The following is a 27,991-nucleotide window of genomic DNA, read 5'->3' on the forward strand; positions in this document are numbered from 1 at the left end:
AATCTTGACTTAAAGCTTTCGTGACTGCAGGAATTCATATTCTTTGGGTCTTTCGGTAAAGTCACGTAGATAGGTTGAAAAAAACTAAAAATAAACTACGACGTTTCGATCACAACACAAGCGATCGTCATCATCAGGATGATTAAGCTTCACGGAAGGGAACAAAAATAAAAATAGCAAGTGAATACATGCATTGATATAAAACGCATGCATTTTTAAATAGAATTGATTATAAAATATTTCTTGCGCGCTTTAGGAAAAAAGATAGCTTTTTTTAAAAAAAAACACCTGCCGAAAACGATGTTGCAAGGATTTAACGGAGACAACACCAGCCATTAATCATTCTGAAGGAAAGGGTGGGGAGCGTGGGGGAGGGGGCTAACATGATGCCATGGTACGATGCCAAAGCCCCCTCCATCCCCACATTCTCACTCCGAACCACGGCACCCACACCACGTATCCCGCACGCCCTCCCCCCACCACCACCACCCCATCCTTCTCAACTCAACACACCCCCACCGTAACGATTAGCAGATCCGCATTCACCTCACACAGATCGCACGCTGCTCTTCACGGGACTATAATTACCCACCTAGGCGCAATCTGCAATGGGGGGGGGGCGTGTTTGTAATCTGCCTAACGCGAAGCTGATCCCGTTCAAATTCGACCTGGCTCACAGCCGATGCGGTCTAGGGAGCGCAGCGCTGGGAGGGAAATAAAGGCGAAAGGGATTGCACAGCGGCGGGTCACATGGACCACGCACTCGCGCACGCCCGGTTGGCTCAAGTGCCTGCTGGCGAACGTCTCCGGGAAGTTACCCAGCACTGGCTTCCTCCTCCTGCTGCTGCTGCTGCTCCACCACACAGCCATTTACACTTCAGCGCTACGCCAGCGACTGCTGCTGCTGCTGCTACTGCTGCTCCGTGGACTCCTCTGAAGGTGGTCTCGATGTCCCCGACGCAGCATCGCCATGGATTACTGTACACGGTGCACTGAGGTATGGATGGATGCTGTCACGGCGGAACGAGAGGGTCGGTCTGCGTTAAGGTCAAGATCATCGGGCTGCCAAAGAAGAGAGGGCTTGTTTACTTGAAAAAGGGAAACGTGAGATAAAAAAAAACTTGGTTGGGGGGGGTGGTTTTTTTTTATTGGGGGTGTGGGTGGGTGTGGAGGTGCTCTCAGCATTTGGTTTTGTGCCACGCAATATGGCATATGTGGACTGCAGTCACTTGAAAAAGTGAGTACGCTTACTGGTGTGTTTTGATTCACGTGAGCAGTAATTTCTGGTTGTTGCGGGCAAAGTCGGATTTTGAATATACGTTAATTCGTATTATTATTCTTGTGATGTTATGTAATATTTCACAAGACTTTCAATGTATGCACTCATTTAATTTGCTATTATACCACCCACCCAGCGTGTTTGAGCATGCGTGCACGTGTGTACGTGTGTATGTATTTTTGGTGAATAAGTTTAAGTTCACTACATTATAAATGCGTTGTGTATAGTCTACGCTGCAGTCCCAGGAATTGATCGGTGAACGTAATTATGCCACGAATGGATTTACAGCCAAAAGGGCAATTGGCCTTAGGATTGCCACGGCAATGTTTTGTAATAACCCCCCCTCCCCCCGTATAATATGATGACGCCTCTTGTCTTGCACGTGGTGTGTAAAGCGTCAAATTGTGATGAAACAAAGTCAGAAGTAGCGGCCGGTCTCTCAACGTGCTGACCCCATGATTCATGTGCACCCTCTACTGGAAGAAATCATAACTATTAAACCTACTGGGGCTGGGGGATGGCTTAGAATCCAATTTTCTAGGCACACGTGAAAACATGAAGTGAAAGTAACGATAACGATGACAAAATATTTATACCCGTACATTTTTACGTAACAAAACATTATCATGTCCACAGCACCGCACGTGGAAAAGTCTAAAAACGATGCGTATATATCCGTACGTAACGTTGTCCGCTCTAGCAAAGGGTTTGGAAAGCGTCGCCCGTTGAACGATTTTGCCAAGACACTTTCAGTGGCTTTGATGTGACAAAGCCAAGATGCGATGGGCTGCAGTGGCAAGTCCCCGACGGTGAACGCCGTTGTAGCGCGCGCCCCCCCCGACCCCCCCCAACAAGCATGGCCAGCAGAGAAGGCGTCCGAGTCCCATCGCCGTCCCGCCTGGGACCCGTGTTTGTGACGACTCGTCCTGCCGTGCTCAAGTCCGCCAGCCAGCTGCTGCTCGAGCAAGAGCAGAGACGGGGAGCTGTCGCCTCCGCCGCCGCCGCCGCCGCAGCAGCAGCCACGGCCACGGCCACCAAGATGCGCAGCAAAGTGCAGCAGGTGCGCTTCAAGGACGTGTCGGACGTGAAGGTGGAGTGCCACGTGGAGGTCGATTTGGGGGGGGGCGCGGCACAGCAGGCCGCCCCGAAGCTACCGGGCATCCGTACGCATGTTGCCGCTCCACCTATGCCTGTGTCTTCTTGCCCACTGCAGCTCGCTGAGCCCTCGAAGGCTCTCAAATCGACGGCAATTCAGACGTCCCCCTGGATCAAGCGCCAGGCTCTGACGGTGCCGTCGAGACACGGGCTGAAGTCGACCAAAGTGTGCTCCAACTCTATCCAGGTTGCAATCGTGCACCACTCAGCCGAACGGCAGGTTGGAATCGAGGAGAATGTGTCCGTCCGTACGGAAAGCGATGACTTCAAGCCCCCCGGCTGTCAGGAGCCAAAGCAGACGTCGCGACGACTTAATAACTTGTCAGAGAAGACTGACATTTCTGCAGGATGCGGTCAAGCTGATCAAAACGCCGTCAACTCACCGCGTTCTAAAAACAAGCAGGCCTCCTCCGCTCAAAATGAAAAAGGCACACATGGGGTAGGGTCAGGTGGAACTGAAGAACACATCAAACCAAGCAAAGAATTACATTCAGAATCAGATAAAGCCCTATCTGTCGATGCCGAGAATGATAAAAGGCAAACAACAGCAACAGAACTGGCAGTCGCTGTGCTTGAACAAATCACAACACTCACATCCCACATGGCTCCCTCACAAACAAGAATAGCAAGACAACCCATAGAGCACCCGCTGATATTATCAGAAGAACTGCTGAATTTTCAAAAACTGTCTGCAGAAAAGTTAATCATTCAACACGACTTCAAGGTGGAAACTCCTGAATCATTAGCGATTAAAGGAGAGGCCAATAATCTCTCGTCTCCAAATAGAGTGGCTTTTGGCACGGGAAATCGATCACCCTGTAAGAATGACTGTCCGCCGGATCTGCGCAAGGATCACAATCTGAACGAGCTGATTACAATCGACAGCGACGAGGACCCAAAGCACAATCCAAGTCGACAAGCGAGAGGAAGTTCGCAAGACCAGTCATCGACAGCCGGGGGGGATGATTTAACGCAGCAGCAGCAGCAGAGCCACCAGTCCGCCGAGGAGAGACAAGGCAGCAATAAAGACCTACAAGGCTCGTGGGAGGAGGTGGAGGAGCTACGCAAGAAACTGCGGACCCTGGAGGAGGTCCTCAGAGCCAGCCAGGACACCATCAAGTTGCTGCTCAGCGTCATTCAGGAGCTCGAGCGCGTACAGGCCCACAAGGAAGGGTGAGTGCTGCCTTTCCTAATCGACACAACGTACGTGTAGGTATTGCTCCCTGCGTTGAATGCGGTCCCATGGTGTATTAGGAGTACTCTTGCCAATAATGTCTGGCAAATGGGCAGCATTTGTTTTACAAGCCTCATGGCTGGTGAGGCATAGAAGGTTAACACTGGCCCAGGGAAAGGCTGATGAACCAAGACATATGTCGATTTGTATGCGGAGAGACAGAACAAAGTTCTGCTCGTGATGTTTTAGTGTAAGGCCACTGTTTTTCATCTGCTGCCTCCATCGTCTGGCACCCCTGGCGATCCTTTGCTGTTGACCCACTGCCCCTGTTCAGGTCCAGCCTCAAGACCTTCCTCTATTCTTTAACCAATGAGTGACTGTCTCCGTCTCTCTGTAGACATTAATAAGTAAAATATGCCTCCTTTGCATAGGATGCCCACGTTCGAATGTTGTGTACAGCGTCTTCATATGCGGTTGCAATTAGACACTATATATATATCCATCAATACGGATATTAATATATCCTTTTCTGCAAACGCAACATTGTATTTTTCGCATCTGCCAATTATAAAATGATAATAACAATATATAAATATAGGATTTTAATGGCCAAAATGAGTTGGTGTTCGGCAGCGATTAAACACCTGATACAATTTGTGGGATTATTACATTATTGATTTTACTCTCTACTCTCCTCTGTCTCTCTCTGTGCCTTTGACTGCATTTGGTTGCAAGGTCTGCTTGATGTACAAAGTAAACAAATGATCGAAAGCATTTTGTATCACCGTTAAATAGCTAATGCCCTCGGACCAGTTCCTTCCAGAATCACAGCTTTTAAAAAGAGCAGAGTTGTGCCCAATTGCTAAAGATGTGCGTTTTGCTTTGTTGCAGCAGATCATATCGTTCTGGACAGGATATGACCAACTGTGATGCTTGCCGCAAAAGTGCCTGCATCATATACAGGTAACGCCGCGGAAGAAACACCGCAATATTTGCTGTATTGCTGCCACGCTTTTTTGGCGTCCTCACCCCCATCGCTCTCCTTAATACTCCACCCAGTTCGATTCCAATCCCGTAGGTCGGCCCTCTCACGTGACGAACCACGGTGGTGAGGTCGGGTTAAACAAACTCTGCAACCAACGCAGCATGGCGGAGGCCTTCATCCAGCAGTGGATTGACAGTACTGTAAATTATAATTATAATATTATTAATAACGCCAAAAGCCTGTGTTTTATTCAGATAAGCTCATCCTTTGCTGCGGTGTACCTGACCCATTAAACAACAGATCATTAATATGTCACTTTCGTGGTCATGCATTCTACTCTGTGGGATTTATGTCACCGACTGTTTGCCAAAGTCCTAACGGTTCCATGTGCTTTCTCTATAGCCATGCTTGTGTTATCATTGCCAGTGTTATTTATAACCCTCACTTAACTTGGCACAAGCAGCCGAGCACGACAGATGCTAATGAGAAGTAAGGACACCATTCCATTCACAAGCATTGCATTCCGGGCATACATTCTCTTATATCTTGTATATACTAATAATAACAACTTAAAGCCCTCTGTCAATCCACTGCTGGATGAAGGCCTTCCCACGCTAATGCCAGTCATGGGGTCGTTTGTAATTCAGCACACTGGTCAGTGCAGGTTGGTGAAGGTTTGGGGGCCATGGATTGGTTGATGTATCCCTTGCCGTTGATGTTAGCCGTGACTGGGAATCAAATTCAGATCAGAGTGTTCATAGCACAATCAGCTAAACATTGGATCACCGCTTCCGCTCCATGTTTGTTATGCACACTTATATACACTCGACCATATACCTCGTGTGGAAACCCCATCTAATTGCTGCTGCTGTATGTCATACTTTAAATTGCGGTACACAACTTGAATTGCTCCATGGGCCACATGTGGTCTTAAGAGTCGAATATTGTGCCGCCCCATGGTTTAAATAATTTAACAGCAACAGAAATTACTTCCACATGTTAGTTCGGAACTTTTGAAATGTTTGCACTTTCTAAATGGTGCTGGCATGAAAATGGATGCTTCAGGAAAAAAGTTCAAGTCCCACATACATTTATGCCAATACTAGCAGAAGGGCTTCCTCTGGCGAGAGACCTAGAGAGCTGTTTTTAATGTGTTTGCCGTACTCTTCCGTCGTAGGAAGGTGTCTTGGAAGAAGTGAGAGTGGCCATTCTTTATCAAACCACACCCAACCTGCAGATACATTTTTACTGTGGGGTGGACAGATGGGGGTGGATTTTAGAAACCTGCCCATTGTTTTATCTGGCGCACCAAGAGATCGAACCGTTGAAGTGCAGTGTGTTATCCATCATCCCCTGCTAGGAGGTTACACATGGGAAATTTACCATTTTTGAACATCAATAATGCAATGTTCTGATGAAACACAGGAGCAAGCAGTGCTGGCAATGTTAAAGATGATTTTGAAAATGCAACGTGTGTGCTGTATAATACAATTATTATGAGTTTCTCTGTATGGGTGTTGTGCATATGCAGTATAGGCAGTAAACTGGTGCCTGGTAACAACACTTGATCAAACTGTCGAGTATTTGTATATCGGTATAATTTACCAAGCCAACATTTGTCATGATCAGGACAAGTGTGTGCAAAAATAAATAAATTAGAAAATCCCACACCAATATAAATCCCACAATCATCATAAATCAAATAATATAATAATAATATTCTGCCACCAGCCAGCTTCAATACATTTCATTGAGCAGAAAACAAAAGTAGAACTTATCCAGTGTATATTCATGGTAGAAACTTAAAACAAAAGTGGCTGTGATATTATGTGTATAGAAATATGATTTTAGAAAAAAACGACATTTTATTTATCATTAAACAGCACAGACAGTTTTTTTTGTATTGTGGCATATAGCAATTTTGTTTATATTATATTTAAATTTGTTTGCACTTACACCATTGGAACCTCATTTGCCAGTAAAAAATATGATAATTGGTTTTTTACCCTTCTATCTGGCAACAAAACTGACACCTTTTTTACAAGGAGTCATGTTTTGCATAGACCACAATACCTGCAGTCATAATGCAAACAAAAAACATAACTCTGATAATGTGCACTGTCCTTGAAGTTGATGCAAACATGACTCCTTGTAAAAAAAGTGTCAGTTTTGTTGCCAGATAGAAGGGTAAAAAAACAATCATCATATTTTTTACTGGCAAATCTAAATGTTTGCCCCGAGCTCTCATACTCTGATGGTGCATTGTCTTTGAGTTGTGCGCCTTTTGACGTCATCTGGTCCAATCCATGTGAGACTAGGCTCTAAGGAAAGCTGTCTCGGGTGTGGACCAATCAACTTCAAGGACAGTGCACATTATCAGAGTTATGTTTTTTGTTTGCATTATGACTGCAGGTATTGTTTGCACTTGTTTACCCAGGAAAGGCTCACTCTGCAGTCACAAAACTTTTTTTTCCAGGAGGGTCCTGCCCGGTATTCACAGTATTTGGGCGATGTTGCTATTTGCAATCCCGATTGAACAATTTGCAGGTTATGTCATCAGCTTTGGGACGTTTGAGTAATTCCAGTTATATTGTATAATACTTATTTTGTTGGCAATGGGAAGAAACCGGAGAACCCAGAGCAAAAACCCATACAGAACAGGGGGAGAGCATAGAAACTCCACACAGAGGCACCTGAGTTGGGAATCGAACCCAGCAATACCATTCTGTGAGACCACAAGCGTTACCACTTGTACTGCCCCCAAGTAATCTTTCACCACAGATTATAAGCTCAATACCTACCATTCACACTCCAACAACTTGTTAGGTTTTATATTCCTGAAAGAGCACTAAGTATGGAATTTGCTAATGGGGGCTGTATGTTACAGACGATCGCATTATAATTGTTTAGAATGGCTTGTCTGTGACTGTTGGCATCATAATTCCTTTGCAATCCTGAAAAGGGGTCATTTGTAGGGGCACCGTATTTGTCATAATTGTTAATAAATGCACTCTCATTGGCATCACACTTGAGAAACACATATTTGTCCATGACTCGCTCAGAATTGAAGAAGTTTAATAAAAATGTATTTACAGCCTTTTGTCTATCCACTGCTGAATGAAGGCATCCCCACATTGTGTCCATTATGGGGTTTGTTTGACCGTACTTCAACCATGTGGTCAATGTGTATTGATGAAGGGTTTTGGGTGGGGGTGGATTAAAGGCCTGTACCTGTTCAATAATCGCTCGTCACTGATGTTAGTCATGGCCAGGAATCAAACTCGGATCATCAGGTTCATTGTGCTGTGTGCTTATAACTCCACCACCACTTCTTTCTGACACTACTGCAATATTATGATAACAACTTCACATACTCTTCAGATACCAGAACAATATTAGCTGTTAAGAAGATTTTAAAGTAAACGAAACAAGAATAAAACGACCAATTGATTTGGCACAGCATCGAAAATGAAAGTATAAATGCTTTCATTTAAAAGCAGTGTTTTTTTGTGAATACATACATTGACTAGGTTTTACAGGCATATTTGTTTACATTTTGTGTCGAGGGTAACGACCGTTACATTTTCTGCTGGCTGTGTTTCCTGCTTGGTCATTTATGATATTTAAAAAAACCTTTAAACATGTCCGTTGACAAGTGCACACCTGCACCTGCCTCCAAATTACCGTGGTGCAGTTGTGCCATCCGGGTACAGAACTTGAAAATAATTTACCTCATTCCCCACTTAAAGACGTGTGCCCAATTGTTATTTCGGCGCAATACGTGAAACTGCTGCTGAATTATGAAACCCTATTGAATACAAAAAAATGTGGCAGAGTTGAGCAATGGATTTCATAACCGTTCTCTTTGCCCATGTCATGAAAAGAGTCCTTGCTAAGAGCCATTGGCCACTCTCGTACAACTGGGCTCTAGGCATCTTGATGTTTACCAAATAGGTACACACTATCTTGCATTTAACCCGTTTCCCATTCCAAGACATCTGCAAGTTGCAGGGTGGGTCCCATTCACCGCTGAATCTTAGCGTTACTTTTATTCAGAGAGGCATGACGCCGCCGTTTTTTAAGACATTGTACTCACCACAGAGAACTGTAGCGACACGACCGCACTCTACGACACCTGGCGACAAACCGCGCCACACGCCCTCCCGCATGGCCTTGTGGGAGCCTCGGCACTAATAAAGTAATTTTATATTTTCTTCCGGTTCACGTACATGGTCGGAACGGAATCAGAAGAAATAGGAGAGGTTTAAAATGCGAGGGCGCAAGAAATGCTACTTACGCGAGCGGCAATCAACGAGCATGACCTTGTTTATTTGAGAGGCAAACAATAACTCAGAGGTGGCACGATACAGCCTATCTTGATTTATTTTTAGCAAACCTTAAACGTGAAACGGCATTCTGTCCCAGCTCTCACCCCCCATGTGTAAATGAGGAAAGGCTGCGACACTCATCGCTTAATTTGATAAATTTTCACATTTTAGTTTAGCCCCCTCCAACTAATAGCTTTTGACGTGACTATGAGAACGTAGAAGGAAGGTTGAGCCTGCAGCGGTAGTGTCGTTTCCAGCTGACATTGTACGCGCAAAAAATATATTGCCTTGAAAAAAAACGAAATTACTAAAAAGAGAAGTGAGAAGACTGATAATGAGCTGATCTCAGAACTTGAAGGTTGACGTTGTAATGGAAAATTCAGTTCCAACAATTATTCTTGTAAAATGACAATTACAACAGCCAATGAAATGTTACAGGGATAATATAAAAATAATTATTTCACATTATACAATGAAACACTGTAATGCATCTTGTGGTGAGGAAACACAAGACAGGGGGTTTTTAATATCTCGGATGGCAACATTTCTGGCACTTTAATATTAAAGGGATTAAGCCCGAATGCTAAGCCGATCCTTTGTGTTAAAATCAAATGCTGTGGTCATAGGTAAGGATTTGGATGAAGGTGCAGCCCTGCAATTGCTCTATAGAGAGCCTCGATCAAGGGGCTATTTTACCAACTGTTCCACAGGGTCCAGACATTTTGGAAGATGCGGAAGTTTAAAGCTTTCGTGACTGCAGGGATTCATCTTCTTGGTTCTTTCGGTAAAGTCACGTGGAAAATAAAACATAATAAAATAATTCTCACGACGTTTCGGCCACAACGCAAGCAGCCGTCCTCAGGTGAAGACCAGGTCTGTCGTGGAGACAGCGTCTGAAAATCAGACAGACCTGGTCTTCACCTCAGGACGGCTCCTTGCGTTGTGGCCGAAACGTCGTGAGAATTATTTTATTATGTTTTATTTTTATTATTTTATTACTTCCCTTCTACGTGACTTTACCGAAAGAACCAAGAGGATGCAGAAGTGTCCACTTTATGCCACCACACGTGACCTGCCGATCAACGAACTGTGGCGTACCGTTTATGCTGTTTGGAGGACAGAAGTGAAGATTTAAGAAACTTGCCATTGATTAAACTGCTGCCGCACCATAATAATGCGCCAGCAACCTCTAGATTATTGCACGTGCAATGTGCTGTCTATTACACTCTCGCAGCATCCCCACTGTGATCACAGAAACGCAATGCTTTGTAAGTTGAAGGTTTTTGCTGACACGCAGGCAAATAATATCAAAATTGTATAATACCGGATCTCTGCTAACTGCAGGATAGCTGGGCACTGTGCAAAACAATTTAGTTTTTTTCCTAATGCATTGCTAGCGTGTGTTAACGTAATGGCATTTGGAATCATGTCATTTGCTTGTGATTCAATACTCCCTGGCTAGGTAAGAATGATCACCGAGCAATACAAACGCAGCACAGGGAGCGTGCACATGTAGGGGGTGCGTGTAGAGCTCTGTACTTTCCAATCCACTTTACACGTAAAAATCTCAAACCCTTCAAAAATACCATGAATCATCTATCTCCAATTATAATCGAGGGGGGCACGAGTGTAAATCACGTCCGCAGAGCACTTTCCACATAGCACATTGCTCAAGTGCCGATCAATACCCTGGGGTAGGTTGAGAGGTTTCGGTGAAGTAGGAAGATGGGGAGGGTTCGTGTTTGTTTATGAGCCACCAAAGAGCCGCTCATTCCGCACGTATGCAGGGCTGCATAGATCGCATAACATTGCAAGTGTCACAGCACACACACCAAGATGTGGGGTTATCGTGAAGGTACAGTCCAGAAATGTCTTGCTCGTGACGCTACTGGCGGAAAGGCCTCCACTATCGGGAGCTCGAGAGAGCGCCTTTACAGGGCACTTGGCCTACTCTTCCATGCTGGCCAGACGCCTTGGAAGAGGTCTGAGTACTCACACGTGAATGTACCACACGTGACCTACCGATTGACTAACTCTGGTGTTCCCACGAATCACTGCTGCGTGGCCACAGGGTGGGAGTAATTGAAAAAGCTTTCCCGTTTTTTCAACTTTCACGCCAGAATATCGAATTGCAACTCCAGTGTCCTAACCATAATGAAAATGTGTTGCTAGATAATGAAGCAAATCAACGGTATCCACTGAAATATTACCGAATTATTACTTACTGCCACTACTTTTAAACTTAAAGAAATAATTATTGCGAGCGTATTTTGTCCATTGCATATGGAAGCACAGTCTACTGAATCCTTGCTGTAGTTCAGATAATTTAGAAATGCAATCCACGTAGAATTAATGCAGTAACAGTATGCTGGCTCACTTTATGTAAGATAGCAATTCATTAAAAAAGTTGCATCCCATGCATCTCTGTGTTTGCATCAGTTGTCATATTAGTTAATCAGCATATGCACACATATATATTGTGTGGTCATGAGAAATGCACATGTATGCACCTCTCTTAAATTAAATAAAAACGGATGTCTTCAATTTCAGCCCTTTGTCAATCCACTGCTGGATGAAGGACTGCCCAGCCCACATCGGTCTTGCGTGATCATATTTCACCATGGTGATGGTGATCAGCGTGAGTCAGGTGAGGGCTGGACCAGGGATACAATTTTCAAAATACCATTGGTGCCACTGATCCCCCGCCGTCATTTTATAATAGCAGCAGGTAGCTTTAATTTTGTGAAAATCATATGTAACATATGTGAAAATTGCATTTTTTGTAGCATCGTCAAAGCAAAAACATTTTTCATACAACACTCCCCTCCCCTTCCCCCAAACTCTGCAGTCATCTAGATATTAAGGTGTCATTGGCCAAGCAATCCACTCATGCAAGGTAGCAACACTCTATCCCATACCGATAGAACAGGTGAAGCCCACATTTTTTTGTACCGCGTTCTCCTGGCAAGACAGGCTATGACATCTCGACGCCCACGAGAATGGAGTTTCACAACGTTTGTGTCATCCACCAACCCTTGTCTGCTGTGCTGTGACCATTACGCTGTGATGCTAGAGGCTCAGGAGAAGCATGCTAAAGTCTCACACGCAGTAATGTGCATGAAAATGTCAGCAATTGACTCAAAAGGAATACATCAAATGTCATAGACTGTGAAATTTTAATTTTGGTGTTTAGTACACGCAACATATTTGCATTCGCTTTACATTTTCTAAGGAAATAAACCTACAATTTTTCTACAAAGTATAAATGCTATGGACATATCTTCAAAACAGTGGTGTTGAAAAAAAGCAATTTTTGAAATATATTGCTTTATCACCTACTGCCTTAAATTAACACATTGTATAACCATGCATAATGCCATTTAAATAATAATGCAATTAATAACGTACAGCTCTTTATCAATCCACTGGTGTATCAAGGCCTCTTTGTGCCGTGCTGTTCATGAGAGCTGCTTGACCATACTTCACCACACCGGTCAGTACTGGTTGGTGAAAGCGCTGCACTTTTGACACGGCCGACAATCAAACTCGGGGTCAGCAGGTTTAATAATGTGGTGCAGTAAGCACTGTTGCCCAGTCCCCACCCCTATACCAGAGGTCGCAAACGGGTTTTGATTCCTTACCCGTACCCGTACCCGGCCGCACCAGGGTCGCAAACGGGTACCCGTACACATACCCTACCCAATACACGTCTACCCGTACCCGGCCGGGTATCAGGTAGGGTACGGGTACCCGATTGCGACCTCTGGGATGAAGCCATGTTGCAGGCGCGGGTGGGTTGATTCTAGGAACTTGAATTGTGAGAAGAGACAAGACGTTGGGAAATGAGTGACAAACAGTTACTCACCAGTGACTCACGGTCTACCCGTACCCGGCCGGGTACGGGTAGCCGGGTATCGGGTAGGGTACGGGTATCGGGTACCCATTTGCGACCTCTGCCCTATACCCCCCTCAAAAAATACAACAAAATATTTTTGATCAAAAACCGTAATCCGTAAACATTAAATATTTTTATTTTATCTTGCAAAATGCAGGGCACCGTAACAAACCCTTCAAGGTTATCCGTACTCTGGGAATCACCATAGCTCATGCGAGGATCACAGGTGGATAACATTTTAAGGCTTGCGTTATGTGGCCACTCGTGACTTGCCATCATCCAGATAAGTCTCGGTACTGTCATAGGTAATGATGTACGGTAAACAGTGCCGCATAGCATAACACAATGCGCCACTATTTTGTTTCATTATTTTACCTCATCACCTTTGACCGCTCCCATAAAAAAAAATAAGATCACAAAGAGCAGCATAAGTCTTTTAAATGCTCGCTTTTAGCTCACTCTAAAATTGCATTGACAGTCACATTTCTAATTGTTAATGAGTAACCATTAGGTTATTGTTTTCTATTTTTAAAAAAATTGTATTATACTAATAATAACAAAATACGGTATAAATGTACATGTGCAATGATCAGTGAATGATAACAGAAACTTAATGGTTTTAATCTTAATTTAGATTACAAAACAAATCATGGCAATCAAAGCCATCTAGTCTCTTTAGGATGATGACTAAAATATAGTTTCATCTATGAACCTCCAGAAATTATCTAGCAAAGCACCAGAAGGCACGCTGCCTGTATATATATACTTATTGATTTTACATAAGCAGTAAAATTGGATAGCAATTATTAAGTCACTGGAAGTTTTTCAGATCTTTCACAATGTTTTGATTAAAAGTGTTTTTTTACTTTACTCCGAGGTTTAATCAGCTCGTGTTTTTGTAGATTTAAAACATACTCATCCGGTCAAAGTGAATTAGCCATGCGATAAACAAATTGGCTCATGGGCCAGCTGGCTGATGAGTTCAAAGCTGAGGGTCATCTTTGTAGGCGCTCACGAAATGTAGTAGAACAAATCTTGACTTAAAGCTTTCGTGATTGCAGGAATTCATATTCTTTGGGTCTTTCGGTAAAGTCACGTAGATAGGTTATTGTTTCTTCCTGATAACGAACGCTTGTGTTGCGATTGAAACGTCGTAGTTTTTTTTTTATTATTTTTGTTATTTTCTTTGAACCTCGTCTTGGTTCTTTCGGTAAAGTCACGTAGAAGGGAAATAACAATATAATAAAAAATAAAACATAATAAAATACAATTCTCACGACGTTTCGGCCACAACGCAATCAGCCGTCCTCAGGTGAAGAACAGGTCTGTCGGAAAGTCAGCGTCTGAATGAACACCACCAAGCTTGGCAGCGTATATTTTACCGAAAGACCCAACGAATATGTAGTCAACCACTTTTAAAAGTTTGGCGTTTACACTCAACTTGCAGGGAGGTAACTTCCAACGCTTGTCATTACGTAATCCCTGGCATGTTCAGCACAAGCCGGGGGTGGCCAAATTTCGGCTCACGAGCCACATGGAACTGCCGGGTTGTTAAAGCTAATTTCTCTCCTTTTCAATCGAACTTCATTTGAAAGAGATAATATCTGTGGAAGTGAGAGTGGCTCCGGGCACTCACCCCTGTGGCGGTGGAGCCAGACAAGAGAACTCCCAGGGCTCTCTCGCGTATTTCTAACTTCAAACGTGCACAGCCAACTGGTGCAAAGAAACCAACCATGGGACCACACCACGTGAACCGTTCAGCGCTTGCACCCTGAGTTGTGTTACAATCGCTAGCCGCGGTGTAGAGATGTGCTTCAGCTCTCTCTGCAAGAGCACTTGATTCGAAACATTCGGCAAAAGTCCTTAATTTGTCAAAGAATTCCATTCTTTAAAAAAAGCCTGTTTTAGCTAATGGGCTTTGCTGCCACTAGAGAGTGCATGCGTCCATGTCATGTGTGTTTTGTGGCCATATGAGGCTATTGGTATGTGGCTTATAGGGTCAAGACCTTTGACCACAGCTGGTATAATCCACAAGCATCTCAATTAACAATTCACATACTCGGACTCTATTGTCTCTGGGTTCTATTGAATATTATATTTTTTTTATCAAATTCATCAATTGGCTCGTATGAAAATAATATATGTCTAAAAGGTATACACATTTCAATTCAGCAGTTAATCATATGTATAGACGTTTAATAATACGGTATAATATTAATTGTTTACAAATATAGCATATGGTCATAATTATTCGGTAATGATTGTAAAAAAGAAACATGAAATAAAAAGCCAACAAATTATTCGTTAATTTGTGAGCTCTGTAACTCTTGCCAGCAATCTCCAAAGAGACTGCATTATTGCTCTAACGCTGGATATTATGACTTGTTTACTAAGCCATGCACAACTTTCACCATGCTTCCCTCTACAGCATTGTTCTCTGTTGTAATCGTTGAGATAATTGCATTTTTAAACTTCTCTGCAGAAAAGGTTGGCTGTAAATAATTATCTTTCCGGACAGTCAACACCAATTAATATGTGCTAATTAGATATTGTATATGTGTGTGTATATATAGGTATGCTGTGGTGCAACAGATCACACACTGGACTTGCAATCCAGAGGTCACTGATTCCATCTCTTGGCGTGGCAGTTGTAACAATGGTGAGGTTTCAGATATCCCCTTTCCAGATGAGTTCTCGAAAGCTTCCAGTAATACAGGCCCTTCTGCCAGCAGTGGTATTAGTAATTAATTGCAGGCCTGAGCCTTTACCTTGATGTAAATATATCAGGTAGTGTGCGATAAATGGTCAGGTAAGGTATATGGTAAATGGTAGCAATTGGGAAACGAAGGAGCTACAGTATGTACAAACTCAGATTCACACTATTCTATTTCAACCTTATGCTATTTAAATTGAAAATGTAAGCAATATTGCAGAGGTGGCTTTGTGTCTTTGCTCTTAATTTTCTTGTTCTGGATGATCACTTCAAACTCAAAGGGTAATAGCAATACTTTCATTAATTGAAGGTTTTGTCTGTTATCCAATAATGACTATTTGGTAACTATTCATATGCCAATTAAAAAACATAGCAGAATTTTTTTTATCAGCAAGCTCCATGGTGTTAGGTGCAGTCTCCAACTCTTATTATCCACTCTGTCTCTCTGGCCTACCTATTTATGTGCTATGAAGAAAGGCCATTGAACGAAATGTCACCTATTATATATATGCTTTTCTTTAAAGGCCAGAGTGTTATTGACAAATGTGTTGAGTTGTATGTACGTGTGTTTGTGCACTACTGCCAATTCAGCATCAAATAAGATGACTATTGGAGTTGTCAGCCAACAGGGACATGAATACACGTGTAGTGTACTAATTCAGAGACACTAGTAGGAGGAATTATCCCTCTTGTTTATTCCGGCTCTCACAGCCATAGGGTCGGGACAGCCAACATGCTTCCAGACCCACAGCTTGAAGAGGCGAAGACCACGACAACAGCAACATGACGAGTTCCATTCCCGAAGGCAGCAGCCCCGACTGTGAGTCGGAGCTCGCCTTTTATTCTCCCCAGCGTGACCAGGCTCCGCCCTCGGCCACGCCCCCTTCTGGATCTCCCAGAATGCTCCGGGCTTGGCCCACGGGTCCAACTGGTAGAACGGGCTACTACCCCTAATTCCATTGTCTACCAATTTCCCAGCGCCACGTGCTACAGTGACTCATTCAATGTCACTACACATGTATTTGCCATGATATCTCTTATAATAGGCAGCAGTCAAAGATATTGCCAAATTACATCTGACTGCCATTCTGAAAATTACAAAATACTTTAACAGAAACACACATTCCTGCGGAGGGAGCTGGTAGGAACGTTGGGTTGCTCGGTCAATGGCCAGGGTCAACGGCGGCGTGGTGTATTCCGCAAATATGCCCGACTGTGAGGGCGGGCACAAGCCGGCGTGAGTAGGTTAAACGTTGAGTTTTATAAGGGCACAACGGGGTGACCAGCCCCTCCCCACCCAGCCCCACCCCTCCCACCCCCCACCCAGCCCCACCCTCCCCACCCAGCCCCTCCTCACCCAGCCCCACCCTCCCCTCCCCACCCAGCCCCTCCCCACCCTCCCTTCCATTTTTGGATGCACGACGGACGGACGGACGGACGGACACAATAATCCCCTGTGGGCTGGTGGAACCAGGTGGTTCCTACCAGTAAAAACATATATGTATTCGACCTTCCTTGAGACATATTGACAAATCGCTGAGATGTTTAATTGCCTATAACTAAATCACCCTGAATGGGCCCAATATCATGACACCTTGTACGCCAAGTGAGATTGAGCCTGGTTATTATATTCACGAATATCTGGGGAATATCAGGTATTTTAGGCTGTGCCCATGAGCTGGCCAGGATTTGGCAGTGTTGAGTGTTAAATCGCTTTGTAAAAGTGGGGGTTTTCCCTCAGTGTGACTGTTTCCTTGCATGCGAAGCCTAATACTCACGAATGCTATTGGTCAAAGATCTGAAATAAGAATCCTCCTTAACAAAACCTGAGACACAGCGAGGCTTATTTTGTAAATTGGAAGTTGACGCTGCAATGAACCCTCACTTTAATTCTTTAATGTAATTTTTTTTATCAGATTGTACTGTCAGTTTAGAGCATTGTAGGGTATTCCTCATGAAATTATGTAATGACTGCTATTGTATTTGTGTTTGGAGATGATTAAAATCCTTCAATGCAATGCAAGCAGAACATCGTGTACTCCATTAATTGTGCAATTCAGTCCCACATATTTAAACTTTGAATTAAGTCACACGATGCCATACTTTAAACGTTATTCTACTATAAATCAGTGTACACTTTTCAATATTGAACCCAGCATGAGCAATGCGAGGGGAGTTTCACAAAACGTGCTTTCAGTCTCATGATTTGGTCTCACAATACGCATACGTATCGTTTGAAAGTCAAGCTGACTTTTTAAATTGACATCTCTCTGGGCTAATGATACAACATTATACCATCTATAAAGCAGTTGACTACGCAATTTCAATTAAATAGGACGGTCTTAAAACAAAATTTACATGCCAAATAAAAATGAATAATCAGTGTTTTTATATCGTGTCATTCAAACTGCATCGTTGCACAATCCCCCAGATTAGCACGGTTGGCTATGTATGGTGTGAAAGAAGTTCAACATACATAAGTATGACACACGGAGGTGCATATAATTATACAGCATGTATGAATATGTTGTCAGCCAATTAATGAGTGTTTCATTTGGGAGGAAACCGGAACAACCGGAGAAAAGCCAAGATGTGCGATGGAGCAACACCAACCCCATAAAAATGGAACAGATGGAGATTAGTTAACGTTTCGCTGTACCACCTCCTCCTGGCGAGTCAGGGTACAGCACACCGAGGCCCATGGGAAACGATGTTTGCAACATTTGTGTGATCCATCAACCTTTGCCTCCACAGTGCCGGATTACAGGTGTGTGCCACCACATTTTTGTGAGATATAAGATGACACAATTCAGGTGGAGTAATTAAATATTGAACGTATTTAATTTTCACAGCCCTTTGTTGATCCGCTGCTGGATGAAGGCCTCCCCACACCTTTTCGGTCATGGGGATTGTTTGACCATACTTCACCACGCTGGTCAGAGCAGGTTGTTGAAGGGGCAGGGTAGGACCGGTGCAGACATTGTTCACCATTGTTGTTAGCCGTGGGCCGCAATCAAACTCAGGTCACTGGACCTATAGTAAAGTGCATTCACCACTGTGCCACCACAACATGTCTGAATGATGAACTGGATTCACTTAAGATATTTCATTGCATTTTAGTTAATTAGTGAGACGTGTTTTTTTTGCGGAAGAAATGTCCATTACAAACAAATTGTAGTCCACAAAAAAATACTCGGTGCAAAAAAAAATTGCTTAACACATGTGGTGTATTTAGAATTATTCTGCCCACTGATACAGCTGCCAGAACAGTTTAAAAGATATTCAATAGCAGGCCATAATCATGATAAGACTGAGTTAGCAATCACCATTAGGCCTGTTGACTTACATCTTATGTTTCATTGTACATGCTAGAAATAAATCATGAGGAATGTTTGTTTTTTAACTGTGCTCTATTCAGCACGTAGAAGCACATTTTAAAAATGTCAATATTTTGGAGCCACTGCTTCTGAAATTATTGTCTGCAACTCACCATCTCAATGCCATGAAAACATCATAATTCCTTGTAAAAGGTTTCAGTTTGGTGTTCTAACATCTTAACAGCTATTTTGTTACCAGAAAAAAGGGGACAACCTATATAATTTTAATGAGGGTAATGATAAATTAATAGATGGTAACTGCTCTCGTCATGTTTGTGCCAGTATAAATTAGCATACTATCCGTAAACCTTTCAGTTGACAGACAGATGATATGACAGATAAGTGTAAGCACTGGATGAGTGAATAATACAGTTCTTCACTCTTCAAGGGGGAACCATACTACAGAGCCCTTTAGTCCATGGCTTTAATTAAATATCGACCTATCACTCTAGAATCTAATTAGCCTTGCACACAGCCCAAACATATGAACGTTTTTTTCATTGTTAACAGCATGAAATCTGTTTTTTGTTCATCATCGTTAGTAGCAGCCAAGGTCTATCCACTGCTGGGTGACTTGCTCCACAAGCCGCTGCCACATCTCGTGATGACCTGCACATAAAAGTATTTCATCATTCTGTCTCCTTGGTGGACGGAACCATCGGATGCATTCCGTTCCTCAGCTGCCTGTCCGTGATTATTTTCACTGTTGTCCATTGCCCACTGCAGGGACGTGTCCTGCCCAAGTCCACTTGTTTTTCCTGAACAGTTTAAATCATGTTATTCTGTTCAAACATTCTAACTTGGGTGCACCGTAAAATAACATCGCCATGGATAGTTCAAAAAGATATTCACATCTTTCTTGAATACTTATGAAAATTGTAAAAAAATATTCGTGTGCTAAGCTTTTTGAGCTATTAACAAGTGATGTTATAAAAGATATTCCCATCTTTCTTCAATATTTATGAAAATGTAAAAAAACATTGTGCTAAGATTTTTGAGCTATTAACAAGTGATATATTTAATATACCTTTGTTCCAGAAGCTTAGTAGTAGTCCTTACTACAGCTGTGTATGTAAACATGCTTTTACTCAGAGCAAGAGTGAAAATGTTTCAGGTCAGGTTAACTAGCAAACACATGCAAAATGCAATGAATCAATACCAATGTTAAAAGGCAAATTACACGAGGCATGCCATTCCTTTGGGCTCTGCCTTCTTGTTATGCAATAGAGCTAAGCCTCATTAATGCGTTTGAGAACAGCCTTATATGTGGTGCTGTTCAGGATTCATTAGGAAGTCACAGGACCACAGAAAGCTCACGAGACCATTACAATCCACATCACTTTGTGAAATGATCATCACGCACGCCAACAACGATGTGTTAAGCAATGCGTCGCTTAATTTATTATTTTTTTATTTTGCCATAAGGTGTGCCTTTCTACAAAACGGCATGTTAAATTGGGTAAAATATACGCCATGGACCTCATCAAAAGATACATTTTGACTTAAAACTTTCGTGGCTGCAGGAATTCATATTCTTTGGATCTTTCGGTAAAGTGACATGGATCACAACACAAAGCGATCGTCATCAGGAGGAACGTCGCCATATTTTATTTCATTTACTTTTATTTTTTCTATCTACGTGACTTTACCGAACGATCAAAAGAATACTCATCGAAAGGTGCCCGGCCAGCATGTAAAAGCAGGTCGAATTCAATCTGAATGGGGTTCTCTTTAGCTCCCTCATGCCGAGGCCTTTCTGCCAGCAGGTGGCTTCAGAAAACCATTGCAGGACCGTCGTCACACCGTTGCCTTTGACCCGAACTGGATGCCACGAAAGTTATTTTTTTACCACTTTTTGAACTTGCCGTATTTTCTGCCCGATTGTGGTGTTTCGAAAATTGCGGCGCATCTCCAACTTGTGGCCAGTATGATGAGAGTTTTACAGTCTGGTCGGGTATACACACCAAAGGTTACTCAACATTTAATTCGTAATGATTAATGCAAAAAAATAGGGTGCGCAAAAATTGTACACCGTAATAATTTACAATACACTTTGGTTATGAGGTAATCTAGTGGCAGGCTTTCTCCTTGATTCATAATAATCATGTTATTTGAACCACTTAAAGATAAAATGAAGTATAGATATTATTGGAAATAATAATCATCGCTCATGTGGCACTATTATAGTACCCTTTCAAGTCTGTATATACAGATACCAAAATGGTTTATCTAAATAACAACCTTGACATTATTGTCTTGAACCAATGAAAAGCTATGCAGTTGTCTTGTTATTCTGAGGTTTGTTCCACTAACACTGAGAATACAGTCGTTAACATTTGAAGTTTTGCTTTGGGCCGAGAAGCTTCTCAATGCACATTCGTTACATTGAACCATATAATATAAAGGTGTGACGGTGGCACTATGTTAACTACCTGGCCCGGAATCCAGGATGTCCTGGGTTCAATCACGACCCTGACGCCTGCATATTTGGAGTGAGCACGTTCTTCCTGTGGTTGCGTGGATTGTCTCCAGGTCCTCCGGTTTTTCTCTCCACATTTAGAAACACGCGCTTAGAGTATTTGGCTGCCTTAAATTTCCACATGATAAGCCACTTCTCTGAGCTAACATTTGTGGCCTGGTCATCTCTGAAAAAGAGCTAGATAGCTCAGTGGGCCTTATCTGGTAAAATAAATAAATACATGTTCTAGTTTTTAAAATATAAAACCATCCAACACAAACACAGGTTAATAAAAAATAGAGCAGAAATGGGAATTTAAAATGTAAAATTAACAAATGCACGGACAAGAAATGTTAAGTGAAATTATTAAAATCTGTATTTATGAGCAGACTCGAGTAAACATTTCGTGCTGAATATTTTTACACAAATGTTCATTTTGATGCCTTTATGCATACATACTTTGGAATTCTATTTTAACAAAAATAACATGAAATAATAAAGAAGTTAATAAATGCATCTACATCAATATTCTATATATATATAACAACTTTGTAATTATTCATGTGAATCTCCATGCTGCTTATTGATTGGTCAACAGACAGTGATTAATGCAGCATTCATAACGACTGGTTCTTTTTTAAGAAAGTGATGCACATCAGCATGTTGTGTGCCTTAATTTAACATGAAAATAATTTAGTTACACTAAAACTCGTTGTTGAAAAAAAGTATAGTTAAAAAAAGAAATTCATAACAATATAAATGCATTAAACTAAAAGCTAGCATGGGAAACTAAATACCTTGCAACACCAATGGGTCCGTAAACATGTTCTAGGTGGCAATTTATTGGAAATGGATAAACCCATCCAAACAGATGGTGGTACAGCAGACGACGATACAAGATATGTGCTCACCGACTGGCCGATCTGAAAGTAATTCACTTACCCCTTTAAGAACAAAATGATGGAAGCTTTTGTTTATGGTGGCGATTGCTTTGGTGGTGATGGTATTTGTGCATAGGTATGTTTAGGCAATATTTTTTTGAAACTTTTTCAAGTGTACAATTTTACGCACGTTCATTTAGAGGCATCACGAAAAAAGATTGATGCAACATATTACACTATGTAACACAATTTTTGTTCCTGGGTAGTAAGTGTTATTTTGTACTATGAGACCTCCTTTACCGGTGGCAAAATATAGTGATAGGTTTTTACCCTTTCAACTGGTACAAAACTGACACCTTTATACAAGGCATCATGTTTGCAATAACCACAAGACAAGCAGTCAAAATGCAAACAAAAAGAAACAACTCTGATGATGATAATTTTGACTGCTTGTGTTGTGGTTATTGCAAACATGATGCCTTGTATAAAGGTGTCAGTTTTTGTACCAGTTGAAAGGGTAAAAACCTATTACTATGTTATTTTGTAATTGCTTATGCCTAAAGGTATAGAAAATGGCTATTATTCCCCACAAACTTTGCTTTTGTGACCAGGACAGTGATATTTTGAAATTGACCTATTTTCAATGAGAAAAGCGCGAATCAGTGTCTTTTCATTCACATAAAGTCAGAAAAAACAACATGAATAAAAATTAACAAGTATTTATACTAAAATAATACAAAAATGACTACAAAAGGTTTAGAAGTGCGTCTTTTTCGAGATTTACGATTATACTGTAAATCACTTTCACGAATCAGTCCCCAAATGTAGTCTCCCATCATGTTCTCGTTATACTGTCTTTGGTAGCGGCATTCAAAGTCCAGTATATCCTGGTGGAAGCACTCGCCTTGCTCCTCCGAGTACGCTCCCATGTTCTCCTTGAATTTATCAAGATGAGCATCAAGGATATGGACTTTGAGGGACATCCTACAGCCCATTGTGCCATAGTTCTTCACCAGAGTCTCAACCAGCTCCACATAGTTATCGACCTTGTGATTGCCCAGGAAAGCCACGAACCACTTCGAGAAAGCTGTCCCAAGCCGCTTTCTCCTTACTAGTGAGCTCCTTGGGGAATTCATTGCACTCCAGGATCTCCTTTATCTGTGGTCCGACGAAGACACCGACTTTGACCTTTGCCTCAGACAGATTAGGGAAGAAGTCTTGAAGGTACTTGAAGGCTGCCGACTCCTTATCTACAGCTTTGACAAATTGTTTCATAAGGCCCAATTTGATGTGCAGTGGTGGCATCATCACCTTCCGGGGGTCCACCAGTGGCTCCCACTTGACGTTGTTCCTCCCCACAGAGAACTCGGTCCGCTGTGGCCAGTCCTGCCTGTGGTAGCGCGCCTTGCTGTCTAAATATTTAGTAGTAATTTTTGTATTACTTTAGTACAAATACATGTAAATTTTGATTCATGTCGTTTTTTTCTAACTTTATGTGAACGAAAAGAAAGCGTGGTTACCACATCTATGCCTCTATATAAGGAACGAAACAGTTAGACTTCACAAATCTGGCTGTCGCCTGATGAAGCTAATTGTAATTACTGGCGAAATGTAGTACTCAGATTGTAAATGCTGTGGCTTGGCTCTCCAACACACAGGTGTGCTCTACTAATGACGAATTGGCATGTTCTGTTTACGTGACAACACTTACTAGTTGGCTGTGTCGGGTGGTGGCGGGTTTTAACGACACATTTATATATTTACGCAATCTAACCCAAAAAAAACTTCTGGTATGGATTTATATTTTTATTTTACATTATTCTGATTCAATTAAACGATGCTAGGATATTACATTAAACTTGCACAGTCTCAAAAGAATGATATGTATTTTGTTAATGTCTATAAAAAATGCCTCATGAGAAACATGTTCCTTTTGAGGTCCATTAATATTTTTGTACATATACATTTGAAATCGAGAACATTTTCCATAAACAAAAAACACACTTTAAATGTGAAAAAGATGCAGCCGTTGCTAATTATTGTTGAATACATTTCCAAAAGAAAATAAATATACATGTACAACCCTTTGTCAAGCCACTGCTGGATGAAGACCTTCTCATAGTCATGTTGGTCATGGGGGTTGTTTGACCATACTTCACCACACTGGCCAATGTGGGTTGGTGAGAAAAGGGACCCAGGACCAGTTCAGATATGAGACGTGGCAAGGAATTAAGTTAGGTCGCCAGCTTCACAGCGCAGTGCACTAACCACTGCCCCACCACTTCCCATGAAGTAGAAGCTGGATACAAGCACACCCCTTGTGAGGGAGGACAGTGTGCTTATATCCAAAGTAGTGTGCTTGTATCAGAAGTTGGCATTGGTTTACATGCTCAGCAGCATTTTCTAAGGATGTGTTGCTTTTGTCGATACTATGTTCAACGATAATTTCATATAATCATGGGTGATGGATGATGATATCAATTATGAAAAACAAACATACTACATGAGAATTTGCCACATAAGACCTGCCCTATAACATTGATTGAAAACATATCATGGGTGGGTGGTATAATCATGCCCTGTCACATTTCCAGGTATGTTAATATCTTGTCACAAACCTTACTCTGTCTACGAGTAATAACAATCAAAATTAACAAAACTATATATAACACCTTGCAACAGAATGTCTCGTGAATCCCATTTGATTTGAAATGGTGCAAATGTGTGACATGCTCTTCTGTGCTGTGTATGCGGTGATAATTGGCGACAAAGGATATAGTGTGAAAGAGGGAGGTGGCAGAGTTGAGGGTGGCAGGCACACTCACAGCTCCACTCTTAAATTACCCCTGTGCTCTATGCCTGTGTGTAAACAGACAGCAATTAACCCATTTGACCTCAAATTGCCTCTAAATAATAATTGCAAAAAGTTACTTAAAGCGGTTATGGTCATCTGCCTATAGTATGCTATGCTTACTACTTTACTGCATTTTTAAAACTGTTTGTCCATCGATATTATTTAGCAGCATTTGTTTGTCTGTAGAATGTGGGTCAGACCGTGTAAAGAAAAGGTGTGTCATAAACCCACCTCCACCCAACACAGCTGATCAAAAAAGTAGCCACCTGAATAAACATGCCAATTTATGAATGCATCACCAGCACCGGTGTGTTGGAGAGTATTCTCGCAACATTTATGAAGCGTAACATTGATTGCAAAAGCCGACGTGTTAAAACCTATACCGGTTTCAAGATTCTGTGTCTCATCAGCAATGCCAGGCCTGTTAAACCACCACTGCCATTTCGATTTAAAGCTTTCGTGACTGCAGGAATTCATCTTCTTGGTTCTTTCGATAAAGTCACGTAGAATGGAAACAATAAAAGTAATAAAATAAAACATAATAAAATAATTCTCACGACGTTTCGGCCACAACGCAAGCAGCCGTCATCAGGTGAAGACCAGGTCTGTCGGGGAGACGCTGGTCTTCACCTGATGACGGCTGCTTGCGTTGTGGCCGAAACGTCGTGAGAATTATGTTATTATGTTTTATTTTATTATTTTTATTATTTCCATTCTACGTGACTTTACCGAAAGAACCAAGAAGATGGACACCACTGCCATGTTACCAAATGCTATTGTGGCAACAGCACTCCATTGTGTGTAATGTGTTCATTCTGCACTCTTGAGACATTCGTTACGTTACGGTTGCTTACGAACGTAAGTTGGGTCCCGTTAAATGCTCTAAAAAAAGCGTTATTGTCTCGAAACTCATCGTTCGGTTCCACGCGCCAAATGGCTATCTCACCAACGCTTTTGTCTCAACAGCGTCGAACACGACTTTAAGCAGCAGGAGGACAAGATCCACAGGCAACTGAAGCCGAAGGAGACACCGTGCCCTGGTACCACTCCCCAGGAAGAGGTGATCGACACTCAGCCACCGCCCAGTCCTGAGGTCAAGGCACCAGAGTCCCCACCGAGCCCTGTTCAGCAGAAGGCCCTCAGGCCACTGGGCAAGAGGGAGAAAAAGGGCTGCTTCTGGTTTCTCTGACAGTGCTCTTTTTCTCGCACTGCCATGGACACTCGTAAAAGCACAGGGAGGGCTCCAATGAACCAGCATTTTTTTTTTGACCTACTGTGTTTTGGGACGGACAGAGGAATGAAAACCGCTTCCACTGAACACTGCCCAAATGTGCGCATACGGTAGTGCTGTATGGAACATTTTATAACGGTACAATGGCAGTTGATCATGAGCGTGGGAAGAAACGTACAGTGCGTTGTTGATGGACAAACAAAATACTTATTGCAATCTGTTAGACTTCTCTTTCAACATTCGGAATAGGCCATTGATACCTGCTTGTAATAATAGGTGCATTACAGAATGGTTTAAACAGGATTTATTTTCTTGCCAAAAAAAGTAAGCAAAAACAACGGTAACAAAGTTGGCCAACTAATGGCATGCATACCGTATGAATATTTTCATCGCACAGCACCTTGAAGATGAAGTAGTGCCTATCAAGCATGACTGCTAGACTTTAACATAGATAATGGTTAATTTTATATGCGTATAACATTGTCACGAACATGTCGCATACGGAGTGAGACATGACACCTAATTTTTAGCCTGTTTACAAGTGTGCTGCCATGGGTTACCTGCTGAGACCGAACTGGAGAGACAGCTCAGAAAACAAGGAAGGAAGGAAGCAAACTTTGAACCCTCCTGATGGGTTTACACAGAGGTGCCATTATTTGGCAGCATGCTCAGATGTTCCCCACGTTTGCCAAGTAATGCCACTGAAACGTCACGTCCCTGCCATACGTGCCACTTACCCTCCCCATTGCTCCTCCCACCCACCACCTTGCTTCACAAACCCTGGACATGCAACTGCTGTAAATGCAAAACCTCTTGTGAATTTGTGTTTATTGCGTGAAGTGTTTGGACTGCAACAGGATGGTGTGAATATTTTTGCCACGGAAATATTTTGTCAATGAAATATCATCTCATTAAGAATATGATAGTACAATACCGTACCATAACAAATCATTGCAACTTAACAAATAGACTTTATTGTGTCCACAATGTTTTGTCGGCATATTTAATTATATTTATTTATTGTCGTATGACAATCACGCTAAAATGAAACGGTATATAATTATTTATTGTTTTAAAAAATACAAATCACCCATAGTTTAACAAAACTATATTTAAAATTGTGAAAGTATTTATTTATTATTGACTTGCTTTTTAAAACTTGTACTGTTGTTGCGTGAAAAATATATATATACTGTAATCAAGAACATAAAATATCACCTCGTTTATATATTGCCATTAAATGATACATTATTCATTGTAACATGCAGTGAATTATAAATTATAGTAAATTTTCCATACAATGTTTTGAGTAATTTGTTTTTTCTTCATCCCAAATGTGTTTTGTCACTTCAGTGATTTCTCATGCTGATGGGTCATAGACAAACTTCAAGTTGGAGCTTAATTTAAAATGATTAGTGGTACACTAACTTGCTACATTAGTTATCGGGAGCCCGCCGCTTGGGTTTGTCGTCTGAGAGAAGGTAGGTCCTAAAGGTAGGTTAAGGTGCAGCTCTGTGATCGCTTGCTTGTGCCGCTGTGCTGGCAGAATGGTCTCCACTAGGGAAAGCTGTAGAGGGAAGTTGGCCTACTCTCCTACGCTGGCCAGATGTCTTGGGAGAGGTGGGATTGCCCACTTTATCTTCAGGGCCTTTGGGGTATAA

At 42.1% G+C, this 27,991-nt stretch overlaps 2 protein-coding genes across 5 annotated transcripts in view; one reads left to right on the forward strand and one right to left on the reverse strand.

Moving 5' to 3' along the window:
- LOC144931506 (dedicator of cytokinesis protein 1-like) overlaps positions 1-27,991 on the reverse strand; it is a 211,717-nt gene that overhangs the window by 108,512 nt on the left and 75,214 nt on the right. The window lies entirely within an intron of this gene.
- Positions 449-27,469, forward strand: LOC144931505 (uncharacterized). 4 transcript variants are annotated; one of them, XM_078855430.1, is made up of 5 exons: positions 449-1,237; positions 2,105-2,339; positions 2,493-3,607; positions 4,500-4,571; positions 26,066-27,469. In XM_078855430.1, exons 1-5 carry the CDS (start codon positions 1,206-1,208, stop codon positions 26,286-26,288), a joined length of 1,677 nt encoding a protein of 558 aa, XP_078711556.1. In that variant the 5' UTR covers positions 449-1,205; the 3' UTR covers positions 26,289-27,469. The 4 variants fall into 4 exon arrangements, with proteins under 4 accessions (XP_078711556.1, XP_078711557.1, XP_078711559.1 ...); XM_078855431.1 differs by having other exon boundaries at positions 4,503-4,571; XM_078855433.1 differs by having other exon boundaries at positions 987-997.

The sequence above is a fragment of the Lampetra fluviatilis genome, chromosome 4 (genome assembly GCF_964198595.1).
Source record: "Lampetra fluviatilis chromosome 4, kcLamFluv1.1, whole genome shotgun sequence".
NCBI classification, from domain to species: domain Eukaryota; kingdom Metazoa; phylum Chordata; class Hyperoartia; order Petromyzontiformes; family Petromyzontidae; genus Lampetra; species Lampetra fluviatilis.

What these genes read in the sequence shown, in the direction of transcription:
- LOC144931505 (XM_078855430.1), top strand. Translation starts at nt 1,206, where the DNA reads ATGGCATATGTGGACTGCAGTCACTTGAAAAA. An exon ending in GTACAGGCCCACAAGGAAGG is followed by an intron (nt 3,608 to 4,499) that starts GTGAGTGCTGCC and finishes GCTTTGTTGCAG; the next exon opens with CAGATCATATCGTTCTGGAC. An exon ending in AGTGCCTGCATCATATACAG is followed by an intron (nt 4,572 to 26,065) that starts GTAACGCCGCGG and finishes TTGTCTCAACAG; the next exon opens with CGTCGAACACGACTTTAAGC.